General features: G+C 32.0%; 2 protein-coding genes across 8 annotated transcripts; one reads left to right on the top strand and one right to left on the bottom strand.

The window, feature by feature from the left end:
- Positions 1 to 735: 735 nt before the first annotated feature.
- On the top strand, positions 736 to 14,694 carry LOC114409744 (protein IQ-DOMAIN 31-like). 5 transcript variants are annotated; one of them, XR_003666200.1, is made up of 10 exons: positions 736 to 921; positions 1,057 to 1,097; positions 2,771 to 2,868; positions 3,297 to 3,554; positions 4,185 to 4,379; positions 5,083 to 5,157; positions 5,852 to 6,959; positions 7,303 to 7,386; positions 13,849 to 13,874; positions 14,202 to 14,694. XR_003666200.1 is itself a non-coding variant. In XM_028373320.1 (8 exons), exons 3-8 carry the CDS (start codon positions 2,785 to 2,787, stop codon positions 7,332 to 7,334), a joined length of 1,752 nt encoding a protein of 583 aa, XP_028229121.1. In that variant the 5' UTR covers positions 736 to 921; positions 1,057 to 1,097; positions 2,771 to 2,784; the 3' UTR covers positions 7,335 to 7,677. The 5 variants fall into 5 exon arrangements, 2 of the variants coding, with proteins under 2 accessions (XP_028229121.1, XP_028229122.1); XR_003666199.1 differs by having other exon boundaries at positions 14,148 to 14,694; XR_003666198.1 differs by lacking the exon at positions 14,202 to 14,694 and having other exon boundaries at positions 13,849 to 13,974.
- Positions 12,539 to 21,050, bottom strand: LOC114409743 (ABC transporter A family member 2-like). 3 transcript variants are annotated; one of them, XR_003666197.1, is made up of 17 exons: positions 20,520 to 21,050; positions 20,191 to 20,410; positions 19,930 to 20,099; positions 19,318 to 19,503; positions 19,122 to 19,217; positions 18,825 to 19,025; positions 18,482 to 18,641; positions 18,157 to 18,383; positions 17,587 to 17,704; positions 17,401 to 17,477; positions 17,115 to 17,204; positions 16,838 to 16,981; positions 16,451 to 16,756; positions 16,292 to 16,372; positions 15,368 to 15,544; positions 14,779 to 15,125; positions 12,539 to 12,826 (listed from the first exon to the last, which is right to left on the bottom strand). XR_003666197.1 is itself a non-coding variant. In XM_028373319.1 (16 exons), exons 1-16 carry the CDS (start codon positions 20,889 to 20,891, stop codon positions 14,862 to 14,864), a joined length of 2,889 nt encoding a protein of 962 aa, XP_028229120.1. In that variant the 5' UTR covers positions 20,892 to 21,050; the 3' UTR covers positions 14,487 to 14,861. The 3 variants fall into 3 exon arrangements, 1 of the variants encoding a protein (XP_028229120.1); XR_003666196.1 differs by lacking the exon at positions 12,539 to 12,826 and adding an exon at positions 14,296 to 14,436; XM_028373319.1 differs by lacking the exon at positions 12,539 to 12,826 and having other exon boundaries at positions 14,487 to 15,125.
- Between the last annotated feature and the right edge of the window lie 6,922 nt (positions 21,051 to 27,972).

The following is a 27,972-nucleotide window of genomic DNA, read 5'->3' as shown; positions in this document are numbered from 1 at the left end:
GAATATTTAAGATTTTTAACTAAATTATAATAACATATAGAAGTTAACATTTGAAATGATTTGATGACTCAAAACGAGAACCAAACATTCAATCTTGTTTAACTTTGAATTTGATATGTGTTAATACACATAAAAAAAAACTAACTTCTCACTTAAATTTTAAAGAATATATCTCGTGATGAAAGCCTTTTGAAAAGGAAGAAAGTTAAGATGTGGGAGTAGAGTAAATTATGCAAGGAATAATTTCATCTTTTTTCTAAAATAAATCTACCCTAAAACAACAATAGAAAAAGTGTTGTTTGTTTTGTCCCACTCTAATTATCCACTCTTTAGTACCAACCCGACACAACAGGTCCAACTAACTCCATTTCCATCCCCACCTACTTCCCCACGCGCATCCATGCGCGTCACTTCCACTTCCCTCCTGTAACGCATTCCAACGGCTCCCGTTCCCCGCGCGTGAGATTCGTATTTCCACTCAAGGGCAATAAAGTCATTTCTCAATAAAGGAGGTGGAACACTTGATTCCGAAGTAACTGCACCCGCACTCCCACCACAACCACTGCCCCAAAACGCACCGTATCAACAGTTACACCCTCCACCGTACGATCGAGTCAAGTCATCACATCAACGGCTACGACAAGATTTGCCGCCAAATTTTCAGTTAGTGTTGACCACACGCCGTCGTTTCCCAAACGGAACAAAATAATCCAAGCTTTTTTTCAGTTTTGGTTTCAGTTTATACATTAGTTGTTGTTGTTTTTATTATTTTTCAAAAATTGTAACTTTCACTCTCTCTCAGAGAATGATGACAGCATGCAAATGCATCATCAAACAACTAATAAATTGATGAAGCCTTAGGTCACATTTTACTTTCTCAGTTCTCATTATTTTCAGTTTCACTCTCTCTTCTCTTCCATGGTACACAAACCTTTCTCTTTTGTTCTCCCTCTCTCTTTTCTGTTCTAACTACGTCTCTTGTTAAATATTTTAATAATTTTGTTGTGGAGTTTTGATTTTGTATTCTCATACTTCCAATGTGGTTGTGTTTCATAGGAATCGTAAGATTTGAGGACAAGAGCTTCCACGTTTATCAGGTAATTGTCAGATCTAGCTTCTCATAAGTTAGTTCAGCATCAATTTCAGCTGTTTAGGTCTTGCTTTGCTTGTAGCAGATCTTGTTGATGATTCTAATTTTGTGTTTTGTTTTTGGTGTGTTTTGATTTTTTGTTTCAGTTTGCTTGTGTTTTTATTTTATTATTTTTTTATCGGCAAATGTTAACGATGGTTAATTTTTGTTAGTAGGAGGAAACCAACGGTGACTATTCCTCCTCTTCTTTCTTAACCACCCAATAAACCTTATATTTCCTATTTTATTTTATTATTATTACTAAAATTATAATTGTTGAGGTTTTCTTGAGAATTCCAGTTGGTAATTGTCAGTGGAGTTGTGTTTTTGTTTAATTGTTTTATTTTAGTGCAGAATTATTGTCGATGACTACAACATATTAAGGTAATGAGTGCGGGGGACCATGATTAGGTGCAGTATTATTATTGCGTAAGAGAATAGATGTGATCAATTTTTTATCATTATGTCTTTACACTGTTTATAAGTTGTTGGTCATTATTTCCCTTAACGTTTAGTTTCAAAGCCTTTGGCCTACCTTTCTCTTTATGCTATAAAATTGGCTGATTGCTGAGCGTGTCACCCCACTTTGTTAATCATTAGTGGGAAAATCATTCTCTTGTTAATTACCTATTCATTAAGGAAAATGAAGTTTTTTTATTATCTTCATTAAGAATATCCTTGTAGCAAAAGCTGTTGTCTTTTTCAGCCATCAAATTTTAAAGAATGCATAGTTAAAACAAATGAGATAAGATTTCTACCGTCCACCCCCAAGAAGAAGAAAGAAACTATTTCTTAAACAGAGACCACTAAATTATATTTTACTATAATATAGTTTGTTTGTGCTTGTAATTCTGTAGCATCTTAATATCTTCAGATGTGATGACTTTTTTGAAATCTGTTTTTCTATTTTCCAACAAAACTCTTAAATCTTAGTCGTCATATCTTAAGATTCCTGCTTTATATTGTCTGAATACTTCAGCTTATTAAGCATTTGAGGAATTTGTTCTTTTCTTCTTTTGGTATTGTGATCAAGTGGTATCTAGGCCAGCATAGAATGCTAATTATAAGAATTTATCCCATAAGTTCCCAAAATTTGCTTTTCTACCTGATGACCATAATGACTTGTATATCTTAGCCATACAACACAGTGGGGTCATAGTATAACCTATGGCAACAGTTCACTGCTAGTACAACTAACAAAAGTATCTAAATTTGACAATCTTATTTATCTTGCATTATTTCAGGATTAAGTATTTTTTTTAGTGGAAGATGCAGTGTTCATGTTATGGTCATGGCTCAGATGTTTTGAAAAAAATTTCTCTTTACATTTCAATCATTGGTCCTCAAATCTCAAAGATGTTTTTCTTAGGACAGCTATTTGAGAATAGTTTAAGGCCCAGGTCTTTTTCAGTAGTTTGGACTATTCTAGCTGCTGTATCTTGTTTGTCCCGAACTATCTGTACATTGGTTTTTCATTTGTATTATCTAGTACCTCTGGTACTCATCTTAATATAATATGTTATTTTTGCTGAGCAAAAAAAAAAAGTATTTTTTTTAGTATTTTTTGTTTTTGACTCGTTATTTACTTTTGTATTCAATATACGGAATATAGAGATTAAGTTCACTGATTTTCTGCTGCAGGTTGTGATCTCAAAATGGGGAAATCACCAGGAAAATGGATCAAGACCGTACTATTTGGGAAAAAGTCATCCAAATCAAATATTTCAAAAGGAAGAGAGGTAATGCAGTTAGTTAAAGCAATGCCACAACTTTATTCAATCATTTTAGTCGCATGTGTGCATCCTTAAATTTCATTTAAATGACATAATTGGTGACATAACAAAAATAATTAGATCCCGATAGCCCTTACATTACAACCTAATCGGTACATCATCAGGATTATGGATTTTGCTCTCCAATAAGGGCCAATAGCCAGTTTTTTTGTCTCTGACATTTATTTCTGTAAAACCACATTCTGCTTTGGTGTCATTGCTGAGACTAGAGTTTTCCATTGCCAAACACCTAAGATTATGAACCAGAAATGCAGCTAGGGTATATAACTGCTGTTGTACTATTGAAAATATAACTTCCTTGAAGAAATAAATGTGTTTTAATATGAACTTTCCTTTGTTAAATTTCTGACTTCTTTTGCTGTAATTTTATGTAGAAGTTTGTTAATAAAAAAGAAGCAGTGGTTTCTTCCAACGAGTTGGAAAATGGTTTGTCTTTAGATCCAACCCCCGATGAGATTGCTACAAATGAGGAGGACCATGAACTGGAGAATGAAGAATCAGAAAATATTTTACCTGACAATCAAGAAAGAGACATTATTGGATCTGTTGACCCGGATGCACCACCTGATCCAGAGAAAATCAGGCTGGAGCAAGCAGCATCAAAGGCACAAGCTGCTTTCAGGGGTTACTTGGTAGGTGACTTACTGTTTTAGAGGACCTTAAGTGATTAAATTCATATTATTGTTTGTATAAGATGTTAGAATTTTGAATTGTACTCTGGGATAAGATATCTAGGACTAGAAGTAGACCGCAAAAGGATATATAAACTGTGAAACTTATTTTCTATTATGATTGTAAATTCAATTGTCATAGTATCTCACTTGAAGACTGGTGAGTTTTTCACACATGTATAATAATTGAAGAAAAGGGAAATCATATTTATGAGAGGAGAAATAGGAATACTGCTAGGAGTAAGGATAGTCAAGTCAATAGGCAAATAACTTCTTGTCTTTTAAAAATAAAAATAATCCAAGAGTTTTCTTAATGTTGAAATTAATTCTCAGATATTTTCCTGTCAGATATCAACTCATCCCTGCTTCCATTGTCATGAGACTGTTTTGGCAGAAATTATATTTCATTGAGAAATAAATTGCAATCTTAATTTCTTTACTACTGTCCTGATACTCTGTGAATATTTTCTCGTAAGAGTTGTAAGATGAACCTTTTTAAGCAAATTAGAATTATCTTTGTGGGTTTTGATTGTATTAGTAAATGAAAATTGTAATATTTGATATTGACTAATGGAAGCATCTCTTGTGAAGGCACGAAGGGCATTTAGGGCCCTGAAAGGCATAATAAGGTTGCAAGCACTTATTCGTGGGCACTTGGTTAGGAAACAAGCCGTTGTTACATTATGCTGCATGTATGGAATTGTAAAGTTACAAGCACTTGTCCGTGGAGGAAGGATTAGACAGTCTAATGAAATCCATGAGAAGTGCAATCTATTTAAGCCTCTGGTACTGTTTTCTAAGAATCTGTAAATTATCAATGATTTGTCGTCTTACTTGATTGTTCATGGCATTTTTCTTATTGTGTGGGTTTATGATATACCTGACTATCTTGGTCAAATTAGAACAAAATGGCCCTATTAAATGTGAACATTTTGGCTGAACAGGTAGGATCTTCAAAATGAGGAGTGAGTAGGCAATAAATGGGGTATATTTTGAATTAACTATTACTAAATTTAGGGTGGCCACTTATCATCCATCACTTTTTATTGTAATGAGAACTAGTTAAGGATTGTGTTCTTCAATTTTTTTGCCACTTATTATGCCAGATGAAATGTTGGTACATGTGAATAATGTGTAGTTTATTGAATAAGATGTGAAATTTCCAATGAGTTTCTTTTGGTTGGTGGGTAGTGCATCAACCAGGTATTGTTAGATAGCACCAAATTTATGACTGAATCAGTGAATCATGTAGGGAGAGAAGAGGGATTATTCTGCCTGTATAATATCTTTGCAACTGGTTAATGATGCTAAAAACTTTGACTAGAGGTTAATGAATATCCACTTTTTGACTTAACCACTTCAGAGATTATTTTTTCCTAAATTAAAAATGGTTTACCAAGAATTCCTTTTTCTGTTATTTTCCCTATTTTTCTATTATTGTTGGTTCTAAGATTTTTCCTTCTGAATGTGTTGTGCTTTTGTGCTTCAGGATGCAAAACTTGGTGAGCCAGTTGGTATCTCCACAAAAATTTCAAAGCTGACTGCAAATACTTTCATCCATAAGGTAACTTAAGTTATGCCATGCATGTGACACAATTATTTGTTTATTTTATACATATTTTGGTTAGATTTCATTGGAGAATGAACAATACTATAAATTTTGAGGTACTAACTCTTACATTTCAAAAGATAGAATTTATATTCCTTGGTTGAGAGAACAGAGGAAGAGTTCTGTTCTCTTTTGTTTTCTTTCTATGAGAAAGTGGGATCAACCTGATAGTAGTAAAGAGATGGAATGTACATCACCCCTTCTAATTGCTCTCAGCTGCAGAGGATTTCAAATTCAAATACAGACATAATTTATCATTTATTTTTCAAGAATGTGGTATATAATTTCTTTTTCTTAATCAATATAATGATGAATTTTGATGTTAAGAAAGGTTAAAGAATGTCATTTCCTTGAGCAAGAAGCTGAGCCAGAAAGTAAATTATACATTACTTCACAACCTGTTGTTTTGCAAACCTTACTAGTTTAAATATGAACATGTTTGAATTTACTCCAAGTGGATTTATGTAATTATGTGCAATACTGGTCTTGTCTGACCATAATTTACATCAGTTAAATCTGAACTTGGAAATGAAGGGGTTTTTCTCCTATATTGCTGCACAAATTATCTGGATCGCACACTTTTATCAAATTTGTGTTTTGATCTGTTTACTTGAATTGGGCATTTGAGAATTTTAGTTTGTTGTTTCAGCTTCTTGCTTCATCAATTACAATAATGGCACTGCAACTGCAATATGTTAATGGAGATCCAAATTCAGTCTTAAGTTGGTTGGAGCGCTGGTCAGCATCTTACTTTTGGAAACCAGTTCCCCAACCCAAGAAAATTCGAGACTCTAAATCTCAGAGAAAGCAGGGTAATGTTTCAAATGGGGAAGCTCAAATTACCAAGTCAAAACGCACTACCAGGAAGCTTCCTATTGCAAATTTTGAAACAGCCCTGGAGCAAACAAATCCTGAATTCGAGAAACCAAAACGTAATTTCAGGAAAACACCATACCAAGTGTCAGATCCAGAGCAAGAAAATCCACAAAGTGAGCTTGAAAAGGTTAAACGTAGCTTGAGAAAGATTCATAACCCTGTTGTTGAGAATGCTGGTCAGCCAGAAGTTGAAAGTGAGACCCCCAAGCAGCATTTGGAAATGACGAAAGTTATTCCGGGTCACGCTGTTTTAGAACAAGCGACCATTACTTCTGATGATAAGATCAAGATGGAAGAAACTTCAACCATCTCGAATGTGCCTGATGTCGAAATCACTCCAATACCATCAGTCAACAAGGAAGTGTCTGAGATTCTAAACAATTATCAAGTGTCTGTAGAATCAAAGCCCTTGTCAGAGACTCCAACTAAAGATAGGAACACTTCTCATGACGAAGTTAAAAACAAGCTAGGCAACCTACCAGAGACTATTTTCAAAGATGAAAACTCCCTATTAACAAATGGAGATTTGAGTCATAGTGATCTGACAGGTAATGAAAACCAGAAACCTACCCGTAAAATCTCAAATTTGACAAAGCAGGAGAATGGAGAAGACGGCATAAAGAACAGTCCAAAATTACCAAGTTATATGGCAGCAACTGAATCTGCCAAGGCAAAGTTGAGGGCACAAGGGTCCCCAAGGTTTGGACAAGATGGGACTGAGAAAAACAACACTGCTGGTGGTTCTGGGAGGCATTCTCTGCCATCTTCAACTAACAACCAGATTAGTTCGCATTCACCTAAGCCACAGAGATCAGTTCCGGCAGGTGGCAAAGGGGGAAACAAAAGTGACAGAACAGTACCATCTTCTAAAGCAGGGAATGGTATGATATAGTCCTTCCTACATATAGTGGTTTTAAAATATGTCACATAATGATTTCTCCTAGAAAGTTACAATTATCAAAGAGTTTTAAAACTGAATTGTTAGTTTCTAGTGACTTATCCAATTTTCAGTGGGATAAATGTCATCGAGAAAGTTTTGGGTACTTTATAGTTTATAGTTTAGTGTCTTGATCACAGATTCCAAAACAATACAGTTTCTTTTATTCATGGTAATTAACTTGGTAGAAGTGAAGTTCTAATTTCCAAAATGAATCAACTATATGCTGGTGCATGCCTTTGTTTTCTCATGATTGATAATCTTAAACTAGTCTATTCATCTTGCAGGGAAGGTAACTCAAGCTGAGTGGAGGAGGTAAGTGAGGGAAACCTGGTTTTCAGGTATTGAACACGAGGAGGTTGAAAATTGTGTGGGGTCGTCTTTGATTAAAGTTGCTGAAATCATAGGACCATTGTATGAGCTGGTTTGATCAGCTTATTTTCCCTGAATTCTGGGTTGTGAGTTGTACAATATAGGTTTTAAGTTTTGCATGCTGCAACTTTTAATGTCTTATGTTCTGTTTGTCTCTGGCATGATTCCTTGTCTGTCCATATTGTACCTTATCTGTGTTCCCCAAACTTCCGTGTTTGGACAAGTATGATCTGGTAACACGAATACTTTCACACAAGATTTCTTCGGCCTTCAGAAAATTTCTTTTGGCATTTCAACTCTTCAGGTGCGTAGTGGAGGATAGATCTTATTGTAGTGTCTAGCTAGTGTAACGACAAAAAATATCACTAAACACAGTGACTTGCTGAATAATACGATCTGCCCTTATTTAGTAATACAGAGACTGATATCAGTGTAGCAGCAGAAGTAACAAAGAATGAAGGAAACCTAAAGGGTGATATTGCTTATTGTTTGCTGGGTGGGAGGTTTCTTCCATAAACCATTTTAATTGGAGTGAAGCACTAACTAGTATGAAAAGTAGTGTTGTATTGTACGAATATTCTGTCCTTGTTAAGCACTTGGACCAACTTCTAGGATTTTGGAATGTAAAGCATATTAAATACAATTTAAGGCACTATTTTGGTTCTTATGGAAGATTAAAAGTGGTGATAAAAAAAAAGTGTATAAAGATTTTAGAAACAAAATCTTTAGAAGATTGGAGTGGTGATATAAAAAAAGATTTCAAAGGCTAAATTAAGGATAATTTTTTCTTGAAGACTTGCAGTGGTAAATGGTGATGTCTAATTTTTGAAGAGTAAATTGAGAGATTTTTCTTATTTAACATTTTCTTTTGTAATTAAGTTAAAAGACATTTTCGCATAAATTTAATTTCGTTTTGTCTACCGAAATATAGGGATAGAATCATAAACAGGATATAATACAAACCTATTTTCTGGATCATGCTTTCTTTACGGATCTTCCCATTTATTGTCTGCAAAGTCATTGCACACATAACTCCTCTTAACCGAAACAGAGGGTATTTTTTATCCAAGTTAAGATATCAAACGCTTGTTTAACAAAATTAATAATTAATATTTGTTGATAAAAAAAAAATATATCAAATGCTTGTACACAGCAAAGGTAAGGCCGTACGGTGTATTGAGAGTATTTCTTCCAGGATGTTACTACACACGATAACAAATCAGTCAGCGTGGTTGTGCTGTCGTTCACGATAAATAATTTTCGACAATTGCAATAAAAAAAATACTGTTTGACTTCAAATAAATATTTGGAACAGAAAATCAGATTTTTTTTGTTAATGCAGAAAATCAGATTTTAAAAATGGTGTTATTTAAAAGTAGATTTATAGAGGACAATAAAAATTATAAAGTTAAAGAGAGAAAGAAATGATAATACGAAGTCCTCCTTTTGCCGTGAAAGTGAGAAAAAATGAGTGTAACGAATAGTAATATAAGGTGGAATGCATATTTTTACTCTTTATTTTAATTTAAAACTTTCATTCCAATTCACTTTCATTTTTATTCCGTTCCATCAAGAATAACATGAAGATTAATAAAGTTAAAGTAAATAAAGAAATAGATCAAATAATTAAATACAAGTGATTATTGTGACGAAGTTAAAGTAATAATTGGGAATGTAATATTTATGAGTTAAATTTTCTTATTTTTTTTCTTTCTTTTCGTATGTACAAAAAAAAAAACAATCATTTGAACTACTTTTTTTTTCATTGTTATTCTATTCAGTTCTTAAAAAAAATATCCTGTAACATTTATGTTTTTTCCTTGTAAAACTGTAACATTTATGTTTGAAATCAAATTAATAATTTCAAATTTTAAATTAGTTATTTAAAAAAAATCCGTCACATTCTTCTTATTCTATAATAAAATTTAATAAAATAAATTATAGAATATCATCTAATGCATAAAATTTAAACTGCTACATTGTGCGCTTGTTTGTTCACAATTGGAGTATTGAATATCGATGGCATGATTGAATTTTAAATTAAAATTACAATCTACGAATCAGTTAAGAAAGGGTGAGGGAGTGATGTCTTTTTTCAGTCCATTGAAATTTAAAATAAATACTAAAAAATTTACAATAATTCATGTACTCTTTAATCAATTAGATTAATCTCTCTTGACAGGAAGAAATGGTTTAAACTTAAATAAATATACATCATTAAAAGAAGAAAAAACACTCTTTAAATAAAGGGAAATAGTTTAACTCTGTATGCTAGTCCAACATGATACCAACGGCCAAAAACATGTAAAAGTCAAACCTCAATATACTATGCCCTTTTATGGTAATATTGTAACTATATTTTTAAAACTTAAGATAAATAAAAAATATATAAAATGAAATGAAGGATGTGATAAAATAAAATTTGTACAATACAAAAAAGTATAAGTTAAAAAATTGTATACATAAGACACAGAAAAGGGCATAATCATAGATTTGATATCAGTCATGGGAGAGATATGCAAGCTTGGAAAACTTGCAAAGAAAGCAAAATAGAAAATAAGAATAAGCTTAATCTGTTGGACATTCCTAGCTTGGAGTATAGGAACTAAAAAGCACTAGGCATGAGTGCTTTGGTGTATATATCTGCAAGCTGATTGGCAGAAGATATTGGTAGCAACTTAACAAGCCCTGCAAGGATCTTCTCTCAAATGATTGGCAATCAATTTTGATATGCTTGGTCCTTTCATGAAAGACAGGATTTGCAGTAATAAGTAAAGCTGGCTTGTTATCACAATACAGAACAACAAGTTGATGGAAAACAACTTTAAATTCTTCTAACAGAAAGGTTAGCCACTGCAGCTCACAAGTGGCACTGACTAGAGCTTTGTACTCAGCTTCTAAAAAGCTTCTAGAAACAGTAGCTCACTTCTTAGATTTCCATGAAATTAAAAAAGAACCAAGATAAACAACAAATCATGTAATAGATCTTCTAGTGTCAATGCAGCCAGCCCAGTCTAAATCACTAAAGCCTTTCAATTGGATAGAACTATCTATTGAAAAGAAAATGTCTACAACTGGAGATCCTTTGATGTATCTTAGAATTCGGGAAGCAGCTTGTTGATGAGGTGAAGTTGGTTGAGCCACAAACTAACTTAAATGTTGAACAACAAATGTGATATCAGGCCTTGTGTTTGTTAAGTAGATTAATCTACCTATCAATCTTATGTGAGAAGAGGCATCTTTAGGTGAGAGAGGAGAACCAGAATGTTGGTGCAACCTGGTAATGTAATTAGAGGGAATGGATACTGGTTTAGAACCCAACATGCCAGTATCAATAAGAATATCTAATGCACACATTCTCTGGCAAAGATTGATACCAGTAGAAGTACAAGCCACTTCAAAGCCTAGAAAGAACCTTAGATCACCCAAATCCTTAATTTTGAAAGCATTATCCAATAGATGTGTGGTATTTTGAATCTCAGTAAAATTGTTTCCAAATAAGACTATATCATCCATATAAACCAGCAAAGCAATGATAGAATTGTGTTGATGCTTGAGAAATAAAGAATAGTCAGAAGCACACTGTTTGTAACCATGAGATATTAGAAAAGAGGATAACATGGCATACCATTGCCTACTGGTTGTTTCAACCCATACAAAGACCTTTGAAGTCTGCATACTAAACCTGGCTTTTCTAGATTCATACCTTGAGGAATCACCATGTAAACTTCTTCATTTAAATCTCCATGTAAGAAAGCATTATTTACATCAAGTTTCTTTAAGCGTCATTTGTTAATAGCAACTATAGCAAGTAATAATATGACTGTAGTCATTTTAGCAACTGGAGAAAAAGTATCTAGATAATCCTAGCCCTCCACTTGAGTGTATCCATTGGAAACTAATCTTGCCTTGTATCTTTCTATTGAACCATATGATTTATGTTTGATTTTATAGACCCACTTACAACCAATGGCAGTCTTATGTGGAGGAAGATCAGTAAGTGTCCATGTATGATTAGCTTCTAATGCCTAAATCTCAACATTCATGGCTTAAATCCAATTAGGATCTTTGGATGCCTTAGTGTATGACTTAGGTTCAACTTGTTGAGTGACAAATAAAATTGCACTATGATAAGATGGAGATAATATGCTATAAGAAAGTATGGAGCTTAAGGGATAGAGACTACTTGTAGAGTGACTAGCCACAGTTGATGGTAAATAGCTAACATGAAAATCTTTATATTTACCTGGTCTTTGAATCTGTCTTTCCGATCTTCTAAGAGTTTATGGTATTTCTGTGGGTGTAAAGGCTACAAGATAAGAATCAGGTGGAACAGATGGTAATATTGAAGAAGCGAAGGTAGGAAATTCAATGTCATCATGAAAAGAAGTTGGTATAGGCAAAACAGTAATGGGATCATGAGAATCCTGAGCATTCAAAGGAAAACAATCTTTATAAAAGATAACATTCCTGGATACATTGATGGCCTTTGTTTTAAGATCAAAAGTGACATAACCTTTTTTGTGTGACTTGAAGCCTAGAAAAATAAAAGTAGCAGTTTTAGGATCAAGCTTCTTCCTATTTGCAAAAAGTGTGTTAGGGAAACAAAGACAACCAAAGTCTCTTAGAGTGGTAATTCCATAGGGATGTCCATAGATTTTCTCATAAGGAGTTTTGTTGTCAAGGAAGGGAGTAGGCATACAATTTATAAGAGTAACATAATGAATAAGAGCATAGGACCAAAAGACAAGAGACAAATTAGATTGAAATAGTAGAGATCTAGTGACATTAAGTAAATGTTATGTTTTCGTTCGACAATCTCATTCTGTTGGGGAGTTTCAACACAAGAACTTTGATGTATGATACTAGATTCATCATAAAATTGTTTCATGATGAACTCTGAACCATTATCTGAGCGAATCATTTTTACTTTTGTATCAACTTGTCTTTCAACAAATGCAACAAAAGACATTAAATGAGATTGAGTTTTTGCTTTAGATTTCATAAGAAATATCCAAACAAGTCTTAAGTGATCATCCACTATGGTAAGAAAATATTTATGATTTAAAGAAATAATATGACATGGAGCCCAGATATCAACATATATAAGAGAAAGGGGGGGGGGGGGGGGGGGGAAGGAATGTGAATCACTGCTAGGAAAAGAAAACTTTCTTTGTTTTGCATGATGGCAAGTTGGACATACAAATTGTTTATCAACTGAATGTAAAGGATGTGATTGCTTCAACAATTGCAATCCTTCAAATGAGGGGTGTCTTAATCCAAAGTGCCAAAGATCAATAACTACTTTATTACATGAGTAAGTAGAACTATTAGAAGAAACAGAAGATGTGACAAAAACAAAATCAGATTTCTTCATGTTGAGCTTATAAAGACCTTCCACCAAGTCAACTGTACCAATCCTCTGCAGGGTCTGTACATCTTGAATAAAACAAGTGTTAGACACAAAGGTTAGCTTACATGGCATGGAAGATAGTAACTTTGATATAGAAATCAGATTAAATTGAAAACTTTATATGTATAATACATCCTCAAGCTATGAGGAATGAGAAAATCTAACAGTGCCTACATATGTTGCAATAGTTGTATGACCAGTGGGAAGTTTAGCAATAATGAGACTTATTTGTCTACATGAAGAATACAAGTGAGAAAAGGATGTAACATGGTCTGTGGCACCTGAATCCAATATCCATTCACTCTCACCTACCTTGCTCATACTACAACTTATTGATGACACATTACTTGTAAGTGCATGACTAGAACCAATCATTGTGCCAATCTGATTCACATGTGAACTATTGTGAGTTGAAGATCCTTGTGGTTGTAGTAGTGTCATTAAGGTTTTGTATTGTTGAGCAGTCAATTTGACATCTGAACCTTGTGCCTCTTGATTCTGCTCTACATCTGAATTTGCATTTTCCTCTTTTGCAACATTTACATTATTGATTGATGAACCTTGGGGCTTATGATATTTATGATCAGGAGGGTATCCATGCTTTCTATAACATTCATCAACAATGTGGTTAGTAAAATCAGTGAGAACAAATCTTACTGTCTCTTCCACCTGAATTTCCTCGACCAAAACCAATTGAACCACTTTTTCTTCCTCTAGAAGATGAATTATGAGGAAAGTCATTTTTTCTGTAACATCTATCAACAGTATGCCAATCCTTACCATAATAAGTACGTGAAAAGGGTGAGTTTGATGAGCTAGTGTTTGCTGTATTAATCAAACCAGTGCTTCCTAATGCATCATTGCTATTAATTTGCCTTTCTTGTTGCATTGCATATGAGAAAGCCTTAGCTATGCTAGGTAGTGGATCCATCATCAAGACACTAGATCTAACCGTACTAAATTGATCATTCAATCCTCTAAGAAATTGCATCACATGATCCTGTTTCTTCCTTTCTAAAACATTACTAAGTGCATCACATGAACATTTTGGATTACAAACACATATAGGATCAGGTCTATAACTCTCTAACTCGTCCCAAATCACATGCAATCTTGTAAAATACTCAATTATAGACTTGTCAACTTGTTTAATTGATGTCATGTCTTGCTGCAATTCTGAAATTCTCAAAAGGTATCCTTGTGAATATCGTGATTTTAAGTCTTTCCAAATATCTTGTGCATCATCCATCCATAGTATGCTTTGTGTAATTGAAAGAGAGATTGAATGAACCAACCACGAAATCACCATATTATTGCACCTCTTCCAAGCTGCATGATCTGATGCAGGTCTTTGAATAGAACCATCAACAAACTCAGATTTTTTCTTCGCGCTTAATGCAGTAAGCATATTCAACTCCATGAATTATAATTAGATGAATCAAGAACCGAAGAAACCAAAGCTATCGCTGGATTTTCTCCCGAATGAAGGTAATAGGGTATGTGTACATTGAGGGATTGATCTTGTTGTTGCTGTTCACTCATGATGTAAGAATGAAAGATATGATAATCGAGAGGAAGAATGTCAGTCGTGCAGCAGAGCTCTTCAAAGATACCATCATAATCATAGATTTGATATCTGCCATGTGAGAGAAATGCAAGATTGGAAAACTTGCAGAGAAAGCAAAAGAGAAAAGAAGGATAAGCTTGATCTGTTATTGAAGTGTAAAATTGGTTAGTTACATTTTGTTATTGTAGCTATATATACATAAGTTAGTTGAAATAACTAATTTTCAACTAACTAACTAGAGTTCTAACCATTGACCATGATCAAACTAAACTAAGGATCTAACTATGCTAAGACATGATGCCTCATGCCTGTTTTCTTTTTTTCCTACATGTATCTTTTTGGAAGCATTCATGTTTGAAACATTGTTGGGTATTATATGCTTTGAAAGAGGTGTCTATCTAATATCAATACCTCATATATAATTGCTTCCCATACTTGTTGAAAAAATAAATAAATTGGGCATGATGCATCTTCGTGTACATTTTGCTTGCACATCATTGAAAATCCACTGAACTAACTTGACTTGGATCAATCACAACCCCATGAACTGTTCCTGACTGGCCTAAATATCTACGGTGTCTTCTAGAAGGAGAAGATGATAGTTGAACGCCATGAGGAATAGGAACCTTCTGTGAGTGGCTGGCAATGCATAAGGCACCAGTATCATCTTGTTCCCAGTATACTTCTACCATGAACCAAGTAGGGTTTTCAGCAGACTCTGTTCCTGGAATTCCCACAAACCTAGCTCCTATAGGAATCTGCATTTTATTGTATTAATCAGCAAAAATGTACTAGTTGTCTTAGTTACAACTTATATTGAACTGAAAAGCAGAAGGGTAGTATCTGCAACTTTGACCATTGTGATAGGGTATACATAAGGTATTTTATATTCACTTTATGTTAGAGAAATAAATAAACCAATTACAACTCAACCCTTTGAGAGGTATATACCTAATACCTCACCGTAGAAAAATCTAAAGCAAAATACTGTTACTCTGACCTGCACAGATTCCCCAGATGTTAAGGTCAGTGTCACTAGTCTCCCTTCAGCTGCAGCGCTTTCAAGCTCTGCTTGTCTTGCAATATTCAAGAAAACTTCTTCGAGAGTTGTTAGACCAAGCTGGATGTCAGATATGCCAAATTCTTTTTCTCGATCTTGGAGCTCTGAAAAGAAATTCTGTTTGGGAAGCAACATGAATATAAGACAATAATGTATCCCATATAATTAAGCTCGATCAGTGTTTTTATGGCTACTTTGGTGTGTGCTACGCATAATTCTCACTAATATATAGGCCACACTGAAGGGTGGAGCCTGCCTGCTTCTGTGTTACCTAACTAATTTTCAGCTTTATATCAAATACATGTAGTTTGCACTCATGATTGCAACTGCAACTTATATGTCCACGGGGAATGTAAATATAGGAGTTATCCTTGATTATAATCATAAACTGTGATATTATATTTCTACAGATATAGACAGGATTCATTTAAAATACTTTCATGAAGAAAGGAATTACTGAATTAAGAACATATTCCCAAATTATTAAAAGACAATGCACAGATGAATATTTTTTTTCCCTTTTTGGCAACAAAGAATTTGTCAGATCTTTTGCCATTTAGAATTAAGTATTATTGTTCTCTGGTAATACACTAGATAAGTTGGTTAGAGTCTATTTTAATTAATTATCAATAATTTAACCAACTTTGAAACTTGACTAAAGATACAGAAGTTTACATGATCAGCACAACCAGAGCAACTATGGTGACTCAAAGCAAAAAATTTAGCCAATGGGGATCAACTTTAAACTATAAAATTCCGATAAAAATCTGCCTCCATGTCAATCGGTATTTAAACAAGTTGATATTCAAACCGTGTTAGAGAAACTTTAAAGGATATGGACGAAGCCAAGGAAAGAAAGCTCACTTTCAGGAGCGCCTCTCGGTCATGAGGAATCACAAAAGTTAGGAAGTTATTGTTCTCCTCTTTTGGCACTACATCTAAATGCTGTCAAAAATATTTTAGGGGTTAAAAACTATTACTTGTCATGGAAATATTTTAAATCATCATAATAATTCATCTCACATTCTTAAACAATTTCTTCACTGCCTCATGATGTTCTGTAGATATTGCATCTCCACTGGCAGGACTACATTCAATATTGTTTCCATTGAAGCTGATATTAGCAATAAAACCAGCACCAAAGCGTGACTTCAATCTGATTGAGGTGCCAATGCAGCGAAGACTTCCTTTTGCCATGATACCTATGCGGTCACTTAGAATGTCAGCTTCTTCCATAGAGTGTGTTGTAAGAACAATGGCACGCCCTCTCTTTGCATTTTCAATTATGTCCCACACATGCCTTCTTATTATTGGATCCATACCAGTAGTCTAGGAAATTAAAATGAAAGATTAATCTTGTAATCATGTCAACAGAAAATATGCATGAAAGGAATATACTGCTTTGCATACCGGCTCATCCAGAATGACTAACTTAGGGTCACCAATAAGGGCAATAGCAAAACTGAGACGGCGTTTCATTCCTCCACTGTAACTTCCAGCTCTCACTTTGGATGCATCCGTGAGTCTCACCTCTGCTAATGAAGTCTGGGTAATCTACATTTTTACAGAAGAACTTGAATTAAAAGGAATGAGAGGCAGTATCCATAATAGCTAATAATTTCAAATATTGCACACACACACATAATCATTGATTGTATGGAACAATTTCAGGCATGTGCAGACATACTGATTTTATGGAAGATGGGGACAGGCCTTTAATAGTAGCGAAGAGTTGGAGGTGTTCTTGACCAGACAGTGCATCCCATAGGATATCAAACTGCAGATTAGAAAATTCAGTACAGGCCAGTCATCTGTTAATGAAAAGAGAAGAAAAATTTATTGCATTTGAAAATCATATTTATGCATTCTTAATGTGCTAAGATATCCATCCTTACATCAAAAGCATATCAATGGGGGGGGGTGTGTGTGTGTGTTTGTGTGTGTGTGCAAGAGAGAGAGAGAGAGAGAGACACCTGTGGACATACTCCTATAAGCTTTTGAATGTTTGACAAGCCACTAGAACTTCTGATTGAATGTCCATAAATCAATGCTGTTAAAGAAATTGGAAATGTTAACATACTCTTCTCGATTATTGTAATTTTGATTAATGAATGTTCAATGTGGTTGTTAAAGACAGAGAGACGGATAGAGAGTATCACCATCTCCATCAGTTACTGGAGTTATCCCTGCCAAACAATTAATAGCTGTAGTTTTTCCAGCTCCATTGGGTCCTAGAAGACAAAATAACTGATCCTTTGCAAAGTTCACCCACAAACCCTGAAAATAATTTCAGAATAGCACATTATTCATCATCCTAAAATGGGTCAATCTCCACCATGTTGCCTTGTTGAAACATGAAATATGTGGAACATTCAGATAAAATAATAAAGTATGGGCAAAAAGTTGGGGAAAACAGAAAATTGATAGTCATGACCCAAAAAGAAATCAAGCTGAGAAGATTTCTGCATGTTTGTAGTTTGTATGACTATTCAATAGAACTAATTCCAACTAATTACAACAAGCACTCAAGATACAAGATCCCTTTGTGCTTGAAGCATGCATAATGCAATTCTTGTCCTGATTCCTGAGATTTCACTTTTAATGGGAAGAATGGTGAACAACAATCAAACTCGTGACAGCACATTTATAGCTCTAATATCATATCATGAATTCATGATCCCAAAAAATTGTTGCATGAATATCAGACAGAGGAACAAGAAATGCTTTACCTTAACAGCATTGTAAGGTGAAGTTCTTTTACATTTAAAGCAGCAACCAATGCTACGTGTGCCAGGGTATGTCTTTGCAAGGCCACGTATCTGAACAGCAATATTTGCATCAACAAGACCTTCTGTTAGTTGCTGTTTCACTTTGTTTTCTTCTTCAAGGACATCATCATCTGGTGTACTTTGTTCTTGACATAGGGCTGAACCTATACAGCTACAAACCCCACCCTCTTCAAAAGGAAGACAAGGAGATGGGGAAGAAGAGTTAACCCACAAAGAGCAGGAAAGAAGAAATAAAAAACACAACGTAAAGCACAATATTAATCACCTTTCACTTTTTGACCTCCTTTGCCCATCCAATAATTGGGATTTAGAAAATACCATATTGATTTCCTCACACCCGATGCATTTGGGATTATATTGTCAAAGTAAATGGCCAGAACAAACCAGAGAAAGAATGTAGCTGCAAGCCATTTATAAATGTCATCCTGTCAATGAAAAGAAAAAAAACACTGAGTAACTGCAGTAACACAACTAAGGCTGAACAGAAGGGAGGAATCAAAGCAAATTTAGAACTATGGAACAAAAAGTAAAAGGGAAAAGCAACCAAAAGGCTTCTAAAAAAGAAGTGGTTTATGGAGTAGGGATTTAGAGGTCAAATCATTGCATACAATAGTTATAACACAGTCTGTTTTGTTAAGAGCACATTCTCCCCGTTTACTCCAGCTAACACCTTTGTCTTCAGAAGTTGCAACTGCATCTGAAAGCACATTTATACCTTGAGAAAAAAGATTGGGGGGGAATAATGACCACAAATTTCGTGTGGTTTTGGAGAAGCTATCTTTGTAAGGAAATCCTACTAGTGCCACAAGCTGCAAACAGAAAAACAACAGACAAGAAGAACATGAACATTCTTTCTTTCTGCTTCTAAATAAACCTTGTCTACAAAGCACGAAAAGGGTTCATACCTGAGTCACAAAGCCCACAATAAATATATAGAACCCCACTGTTGTTGCCGAAGATGATTTCCGAATGAAAGCAGATATCATGAAGGCCAAGCCAGTCTTAAATAAAAAGGGAAGCCGTGTTACACATCATACAAAACCTAATGAACAAAAGAATCTGTAAACAGTAAGCCTATAAGAATTCCATGAATATTCTCACCATACTAAGTTCAAATAGGAAGAAAAAAAAGAACAGGACCACAAAACTGTTATCCAAGAAAAAGCGAAACTGGAACATCATTCCAAAGAGAACTATGAGGAGGGACGATAGGATTGCGACAACTGCCTCCCAGATGAGCCAGGAAAACCAGTAAGCAAAGTCGTAAAGCCCCATCATAGTCATTGCCTGCGTGAACAAAAAACCATACAGTAACAACAACTTCAATCATAAAACAATAGCACAATTTCGTAGAGTCTTGGACTTATTAAGTGTGTATTTGGGTGAGAATATCAGAAAAATTGATTATGAATTAAATTAATTTTGGTTAATGTTGATTTTAAAGTGAAGTGATTTACATTTGGATATTTTTTTATTCTAAAGACATGTTATTAGCAAATCTCAGTACAATTTTTTTATCCAAGCCTCCAATGTAAAAACTGTTAAATTAAGAATCAATTCCTCAACCTGATATAAAATATTAAAAATTTGCTTAAAATCATGTTTTCTTCTGTTTGAACATGATTTCAGATGATTCAACAAGAACAAAATTATGAAACATGCACTCATGGTAAACACACACACACACAAAAAATAATTATACTGCATCCGTACCTGGCGAAGTTTAAGCTCTTTCTCCGTGACCAAAGACCTAATCTGAAGAACAAAATTAAATATGGCGATCACGAGGAAAAACGCTGGACCAATTGAAGCCACAACAGAGAAAGGAGTCGTGGAAGGGTGCGCGAATTCCCTCAGAAAAACATTCCAACTGAATTCCGCGTCTGAAATTATACCAATCCATCAATAACTAGATCACACCAATTCCAAACTCCGAAGAACACAAAGATAACGAGTAATTTTTTCAATTCAGACCTCCAATAAGGTATCTGGCAATTTCACGTTCTGCGGCAAGCTGAAACGACGCCGTGGGGTTCTCGAACTTCCCTCGCCGCTGAAGACTGGTGGAATTCGTCTGAAGACCGTAGCCTATAACGGTATCGTTTCGCTCTATAAAATGAAGCGCCGCTGGACACCGCATAGGGTTACTGAAAAGCCATGCATCCACTTCACTCTTGTCCTTAAACGATTTCACCTGCACACACAAAAACACAAAAACAAGTTGTTCGGAATATTAAGTATTCATGTACTTATTTATTCATTATGATTATGATTATGATTTTCAAATGGATTTTGTTGGGTGCCTTGGAGGGAGGGATGGGTCGGCCAGGGTTGTTGTTCATGATGCGGGCAACGATGATCCGAAACTTGGGGCTCTGGTGGCCGCTCCAGACGAAGTCGTAGCAGGGGAGATTGATGAAGAGCTTGTCCTCGCAGGGGGTGATGGGGAGAGAAGGCTCCATGGGAGGTTCTGTGACGCTCTTGTAGGAGGAAGAGGTCGAGGTCTTTGCCTTCATGGCTTTGTCGATTGCGAAGATGAGGAAAATGAACATGAAAGGGGAGAGTAACTGTAGCAGACTCGCCCTCTTGTTCCGCCATGACAGCAAGAGGTTCTTCTTCAAGAGCGCCTTGACTTGCAGCGCCACCAGCGGGATGCCGCTGATAGTGGTCGCCATGCTATGCTGTCTGTGAGTCACCGGTGGGGAATGGTAGCAGTGTGTTGTTGTTGTCCTAGACTGAGATTTGTGTTTTGAATGTGAATATATATATATATAGGGTGTGTGAGAGTTTCCGTATGCAGCATCGCCATTTCTTGTAATGAATTCCAAGAAAGGAAAGCGCGGGTTTTCTTTTCCGTCGTTATTCTCAGAGGGGGGTGAGTATATCGTGCTGACGTGATCGTACTTAACGTTTCACACTCCAATGCTAAAATAATTACCGGTCTTGCCATTATTTTTTAGTTAAAAGAATTAAAGAAACATTTGTAAACATAAAAAATTAAGAAAAACAAATTTAAATTTGGAATGTAAAAAAAAAATATTTGACAAAAAATATTGATCTAAATTTGATGGATACAAATATATTTAAGTCTTTAATTTATCAATAATATTTTTTAGTACTTTTTATGTATTTTTAAATTTGTTTATGCATTAATATTTTTTAGCATAAATACAGTTTGTCATGTTTCACTAGATTTATCAAATTGGTTTGATAAATTGATAGAAGAATTAACGGTCTAATAGAAAACATTTTAAGAAATTAATGTAAATTTTATGTAGATTGGATATTAAATAGAAACTAAAAGAAATTAATGAACCAATGGGTGTAAATGTTATCATATTATTATTATTTAATTATTATGTATGTTAAATTTTAAATTAAATAATAATTTCTTTAAAAACTATACTATGGTTTTTAATTTAGTTAATATGATAAAAAAAACTTTTATAATAAGAATGTTTTTTTTTTAATTTCTTATTAAAGTTTAAAAACAAATGGGTTTTATTTATTCAAAGATTAGATGATGGTATGTTGAGATTCAAAAAAAAAAATTAAAAAAACACTAATATATAGTTCTTAAAGGAAGCAATATTAAAATTTAAGTCCACATAAACCGAAATAAAAATGTGCCAAAAAAAAAACGGAAATAAAAATAGTTAGAAAGCAACATAACCAAAAACGTTGAATGGTTCAATGAAAAATGTCTAGGCATCCGATGTAAAATGCAACTGATGTAAAATGTAACAGATGCAATACATTTATCTACAAAATTTCGTCAAATAAATTAATGGAGTTGAAAAAAAAAATATGATTGTAGTGTTTTTAATAATTAGAAAATATAAGTGAACTTCTTTAATAGTTAAGGAGTGTAATTAAACTTTTACAAATTATTAACAAATCAATTGTATAATTAATCCTAAAGTTATTTAAGTTTTTCACATAGTGTGTAACATAATTTTCTTTTGTTACGAATCATAAATATCATTTGTTGAAAACAATCATGTCCAAGATAGATAAGCAATATAGTTATTTCTCAGATATTCAAAACAATTTTATTTTCTATTTAGAAACAATATAATTTATAAAGCGTATTTTTAATATTTAAAGGCAGAAACGGAGCCAGACCTAGACTATTGAGGAGCCAATTTATTTTTGGCCAGTTTATGGAAAATAAATGACATCCAATAAATATACGTGTTTGAAACACAATTAAATGGAAATTCAAATCTTAAACCACATTTAGATGCAATTAGTCAATTACTAACACTTCAAAATTTAATATAATTATAAAAAATATATAAAAACCAAATTGTATAAACTTATACTTGAGTAATAATGCCACCAAAAAATGCACATTTGAAGCATACGCTTGTTCGATTGTTTGTAACTAGTATATTGTTGTAGACGAACTAGGAGGCCTATTTTAATTTGCAGCAATTGTAGATATTAAAGTTTAAAATAGTTACATTAGTTATACATAACGATACATACAAATGGATTATAAAAAAAATACATACAATTATACCCTGACAAAAGAAAATAATACAAACAACCAATTACATATTAGTAACACATGTAAAATAATTAAAATAATAATAATAATAAAATATAAAGGCCTTTATTTATGTGATGAGAAATAAATAAATAATGTCCTGTCAAATAAATAAATAACATTGTTTAGCTTTTAATTTGGATGGTCATACAAACTTGCAAAACCTTAATATTATAATAGACTCTTTATATATTTATTTGTTAATTATTTTTTTATATTTAAGACATTTTTAATTCATAAGATGGCACACTCACGCCTTGGATTACAGTGGGCTCTAATGAACAATTTTTAATTTATTAGTTCATGATTCATGCATAGACGCACTCCTTACAAATATTAAGAAAAGTACATTTTGATTCAACCGGTTATATTTCATTTACGGTGAAAGTGAGGACCGGATAATAAACTACAAAATAAAGATTCACAAGTCACAAGCCCAAACCCGATGTTTAGTAAAGTAAAAGAAAAAATATATCCAATTAATGTTAACAAATAAGAAGATATATAAACTTAACAAAAACAATTTTATAGAGAAAAGTAGGTGGGCCTTAACACATACCTCCATCCTAGTTCAAAAGGATATATCTTTATATTAATAAAAGTAAGGAAGTTTAGATAGAAAATTCTTATACAATTGGGACAATAACTATTTTAATTCAATTTATTTTTCATATTCTTGTATAATTTTTTTATCATGTTATTAGTACATAATACCTATATATTTTTTAAATGATTAATTTTTATCAGAATATCTGATTTATTTATTGATAAATGTAATTGTTAGATTTTATTAATAGATGAAATTGAATAAATATTTTTCTCTTTTAATAACAATTTTTTTCACCAGTAAAATTTGGATCAAGCTTAAGTGATTAATTTCAATATTTCTAAGACCAATCATTTGTTGGCAAACAAAAAAATAAAATTATTTGGACAATTAATAATGTTTTTATGACAATTAAATTTTTTTAGAGAGGATTGATGGGTGATCCGATCCGCAATATATGTGTCATTATTGAATACTACCAGATTCCGAAGAGGATTCCAAGACATCCTCACACAATTTGAATCTGTGCTGTCTGCAGACTATAGGGAATTAAAAAAAAACAGACTACATAGGGACATTTGGACGGAACACGGTTAAGAACAAAATTATCATTAGACGGTTAATAGGAAATTAGGAAAAAAAAATTTGGAAGTATTGACCATTCACTTCGATGTAATCAAGAATTAAAAAAAGTCTACACTCAACCTTGGTAATATATGAACATGAGTTTTGTAGTGTCTAAATTTTAGGACCATTCAATGATTAAGGAAGTTGACATCATAATTTTATTATAATAAGTAGATTTTAGTTGGTGTATGTGGAAAAAAAAAGTTTTAGAAGAAGAATAGAAAATAAATTTGAAAAAGAAAGATAAATTATATTATAAAACCGATACAATATGTCTTTATTTATAATTATGAATTTTTAAGTTTATTATTTATTTTATTTTTTGTATTTTTTTATTTTATAAAAATAAATTATATTTCACTATTTTATTAAATAATAAACAATTAAAATATTTATTTATTTTTTAAAATATCATTTTAATCTATTTATTTATTAATACAATAAAATCCTTATTTTAATTAATAAAACTCATTTTCTCTTATTTATTTAATTTCTAAAAACTCTATTAATTTTTAAATAAAACTTTTTTATTTATTTTACGAAGCAGAATGTTACAAGTAACATCCATTATTATTTTCTATTACATCTATCACATGACCTGTAATACATGTATTTATTTATTTTTCATTAGGTCATCGTATTATTTTCCTATAATTAATTAGACTTCAAAAAACATTTCTGTACATCATCGGGTTTTGCTACGTATTAGTAGAAAATGTATGAGAAATATTACTTTTACTTTAATGTTTTTTTTATAACATATTACACAAAAAAGATAAAAGAAAAGATGAGAAGAAGAGAAGAATATATAATAAGAGGATATGTGATGAGGAGAAATAAAAAAATAAATATGTTCTTGCATTATTTTAAAAAACAGGGCAAATTTTAATCCAGATGTTCAGATGGGTGACTCGTCTACGAATTTTTGGTGGAACAGAATGGTCAGTTGGAATTTGTGTTCCTTTATTTGAGTTAAAGGTTGATTTTCAATTACAATAAATATAAATTTCAATTATAATTAATATAAATATCTTGCAGTATATTCTTTGAAAGCGGTGTTATCTTGCTTCACACATCTTGAGCCGGCAGGTTGCAATAAAGTTTATTTTTAGCCTTAAAAAAAGTATATGAACATCTAGCAATTGACATTTTTGGTTAAAAGTTTCTCTATCCGATGGTGTGTTTTGCACCTATTATGAATGATATTAAAAATACGAATATTTGGTAGAACATAATGGTCAGTTAGAATTTTTGTTCCTTTACTCGAGTTAAAGGTAGATTGTCAATTATAATAAATATAAGAATATTTTAAGTTATTAAATTAGTCGTATGCACAACAATTACCATTTTATATATAGCTCTTCTAAAATCTAAACATGCAATTATTCATCTAATATTTTAACATGTATCACTACCATTTTTTTTATAATTAAATTGCTATACAAATGCCTTAGATAAAATATATGTTCAACTCCGTATGCCACATAAGTAAAATGTTAAAATTTTAGATGCACTCAAATGAAACAATTTTTTATTTTTTAAAAATCAATTATAAATTTCACATATTTTGAAAAGATAAAAATCATAATTTATACTTTTGTAAAATAATACTGGAAAAAATCTAAGTTTTACATTGACAAAAAATAAAAATAAATTAAAATATATGAGTCAGAGACAATCATTATCTCTCAAGTTAATGTTTAGAATTGAGTTAGACCTAAACTCACATTATAGGTGTTGAAAAAAATTCAAGTCTCACGTTATGATTGATTTTTTTTTTGGTTTACTTACATTTTAGTTTTATTATTTATTTATTTTATTCAATTTTATCATACAATTAATTAAATGTTTAGTAAGATCTCATTATTTTTAGGGTAATTGTTTCATCATGTTTAAAACTAAAATTAACTGAAACTATTTGATTTTGTTTTAAGGGTAATTGATAAATTTTTCGAGCGCAGAATCTTGAGAGTCAAGATTCTCTAATAGATAAATTAGGCGATTACCTCTTATTGATGACAAAATGGAAACTCTCCCTCCCCCTGAATGCTTATTTGTCTTTGTCCATCAAAATTTGGTTAACTTGTGCAACCTTATAAATGTAAGATCATTCACATTTGCGTTCTTTAGCTTTCCTTACAAATACTAATAATTGTTTTTAACAATACTATAAATTTTTTAGTAAGGGAGGACAAAATAATATAAAGGAAAAAATATCAATTATAGTTTCATTAAACTTCATGGGATGCGAATTCAATGTGCTCCTATATTTTTATTGAAAATGTCAGCATCAACTCCTACAATTAATTTCAAGCAATTAAAATGATAAATTTTACTATCATAGAAAATCTTCATTACATTTTGTATTTATAATATTTTTTTAAATAAAATTTATTACTTTGATAGACGTTTAGAATATCTAAAGACTGGTTTAACAAAAGAAGTTTGGTGAAGACCAAATTCTATTTAACACTTAAAGAGGAGAAAAGAAAGAGAGGGAGAGAAATATAAGTATAATATATGATAATTGATATAATGTAAAAGAAACTAAATAAGATAAAGAGAAACAATAAAATTCAATAAAGTGTTTGATATATGAAAATAATATCATCATCCACCCCTTTTTGTGATAGACTGGCCGGGATAGAGAAAAGAGAGAGACATGAAGAATAAAAAAAATATAAAAAGAGAAAATAATAGGAGTAATGAATAATGTGATGAAAAAAATAAAATAAAAATGAAATACTCTTGTAATATAAGAGAAAATAAATATATACATTTTTTGGGGGTTAAATATTGAATATATAAAAGCTAAATAAACATTTTGTAACTTCAAAATTAGATTTGCAGGATAAATCTAGGCCTTAATTATGATTAAAAGTTTATTAAAATATGTTTCAAAACAATTTGAATGATATCATGGGTTAAATATAATCTAGGCCTTACTTTCATTTTGTGAATTGAACAGATGGTGAGTCTTACTAGATATACATGTACATATTGTGGAGTAATAAAATTGATTTAATGGTTAAAAATTAGAATTTAAGAGTTAAAGAAAAAAAAATACAAGGAGTTCAAAATTTTCACTAACATTCTAATAAAAATTAATAATTAATATTGACAAAAAAAATGCAGACATTGTGTGAAACATATCTAAGCAGGAGATGACGAGAGTACGGCTATTAAATAGAAACTAAAAAAAAAATAATGAAGGATCAAATTTATATTTAAGTTATTTTTATATTCGCTCAGGGTACAGATATTTTCATATTATTATTTAATTATTATGTATGTTAAATTTTAAATTAAATAATAATTTCTTTAAAATTATATTAAAAATGGTTTTTAATTTAGTTAATATGATAAAAAGCTTTTACACTAAGAATGTTTGTTTTTTAACTTCTTATTAAAATTTAAAAACAAATGGGTTTTATTTATTTATTACACCAAATTCTATATAACAGTTAAAGAGGAGAAAAGGAGAGAGAGAGAGGGAGAAAAATATAAGTATAATAGGTGATAATTGATAAAATGTCAAAGAAATTAAATGAGATAAAGAGAAACAATAAAATTCAATAGTGTTTGATATACGAAAAAATATCATCATCCACCCCTTTTTGTGAGAGATTGGGATAGAGAAAAGAGAGACAAGAAGAATAAAAAAAGGTAAAAAGAGAAAATAATAGGTGTAATAAATAATGTAATGAAAATAATAGAATAAAAATGAGACGCTCCTGTCATATAAGAGAAAATAAATATATAGACATTTTTTTGGGGTTAAATATTGAATATATGAAAGCTAAATAAACATTTTGTAACTTCAAAATTAGATTTACCGGATAAATCTAGGTCTTATTTATGATTAAAAGTTTATTGAAATATCTGTCACAACAATGAATGATATCACAAACACGAGTTAAATATAATTATAATCATTTTTAATACAATCTTAATTTTATTTAGGAAATTAGTGGTGACTCTTACCAGATATATAGATATACATATTATAAAGTTATAAAATTAATTTGAT

This window comes from Glycine soja, chromosome 4 (genome assembly GCF_004193775.1).
Source record: "Glycine soja cultivar W05 chromosome 4, ASM419377v2, whole genome shotgun sequence".
Classification (NCBI taxonomy): Eukaryota; Viridiplantae; Streptophyta; class Magnoliopsida; order Fabales; family Fabaceae; genus Glycine; species Glycine soja.
This window is presented reverse-complemented; position numbering and strand designations above follow the sequence as displayed.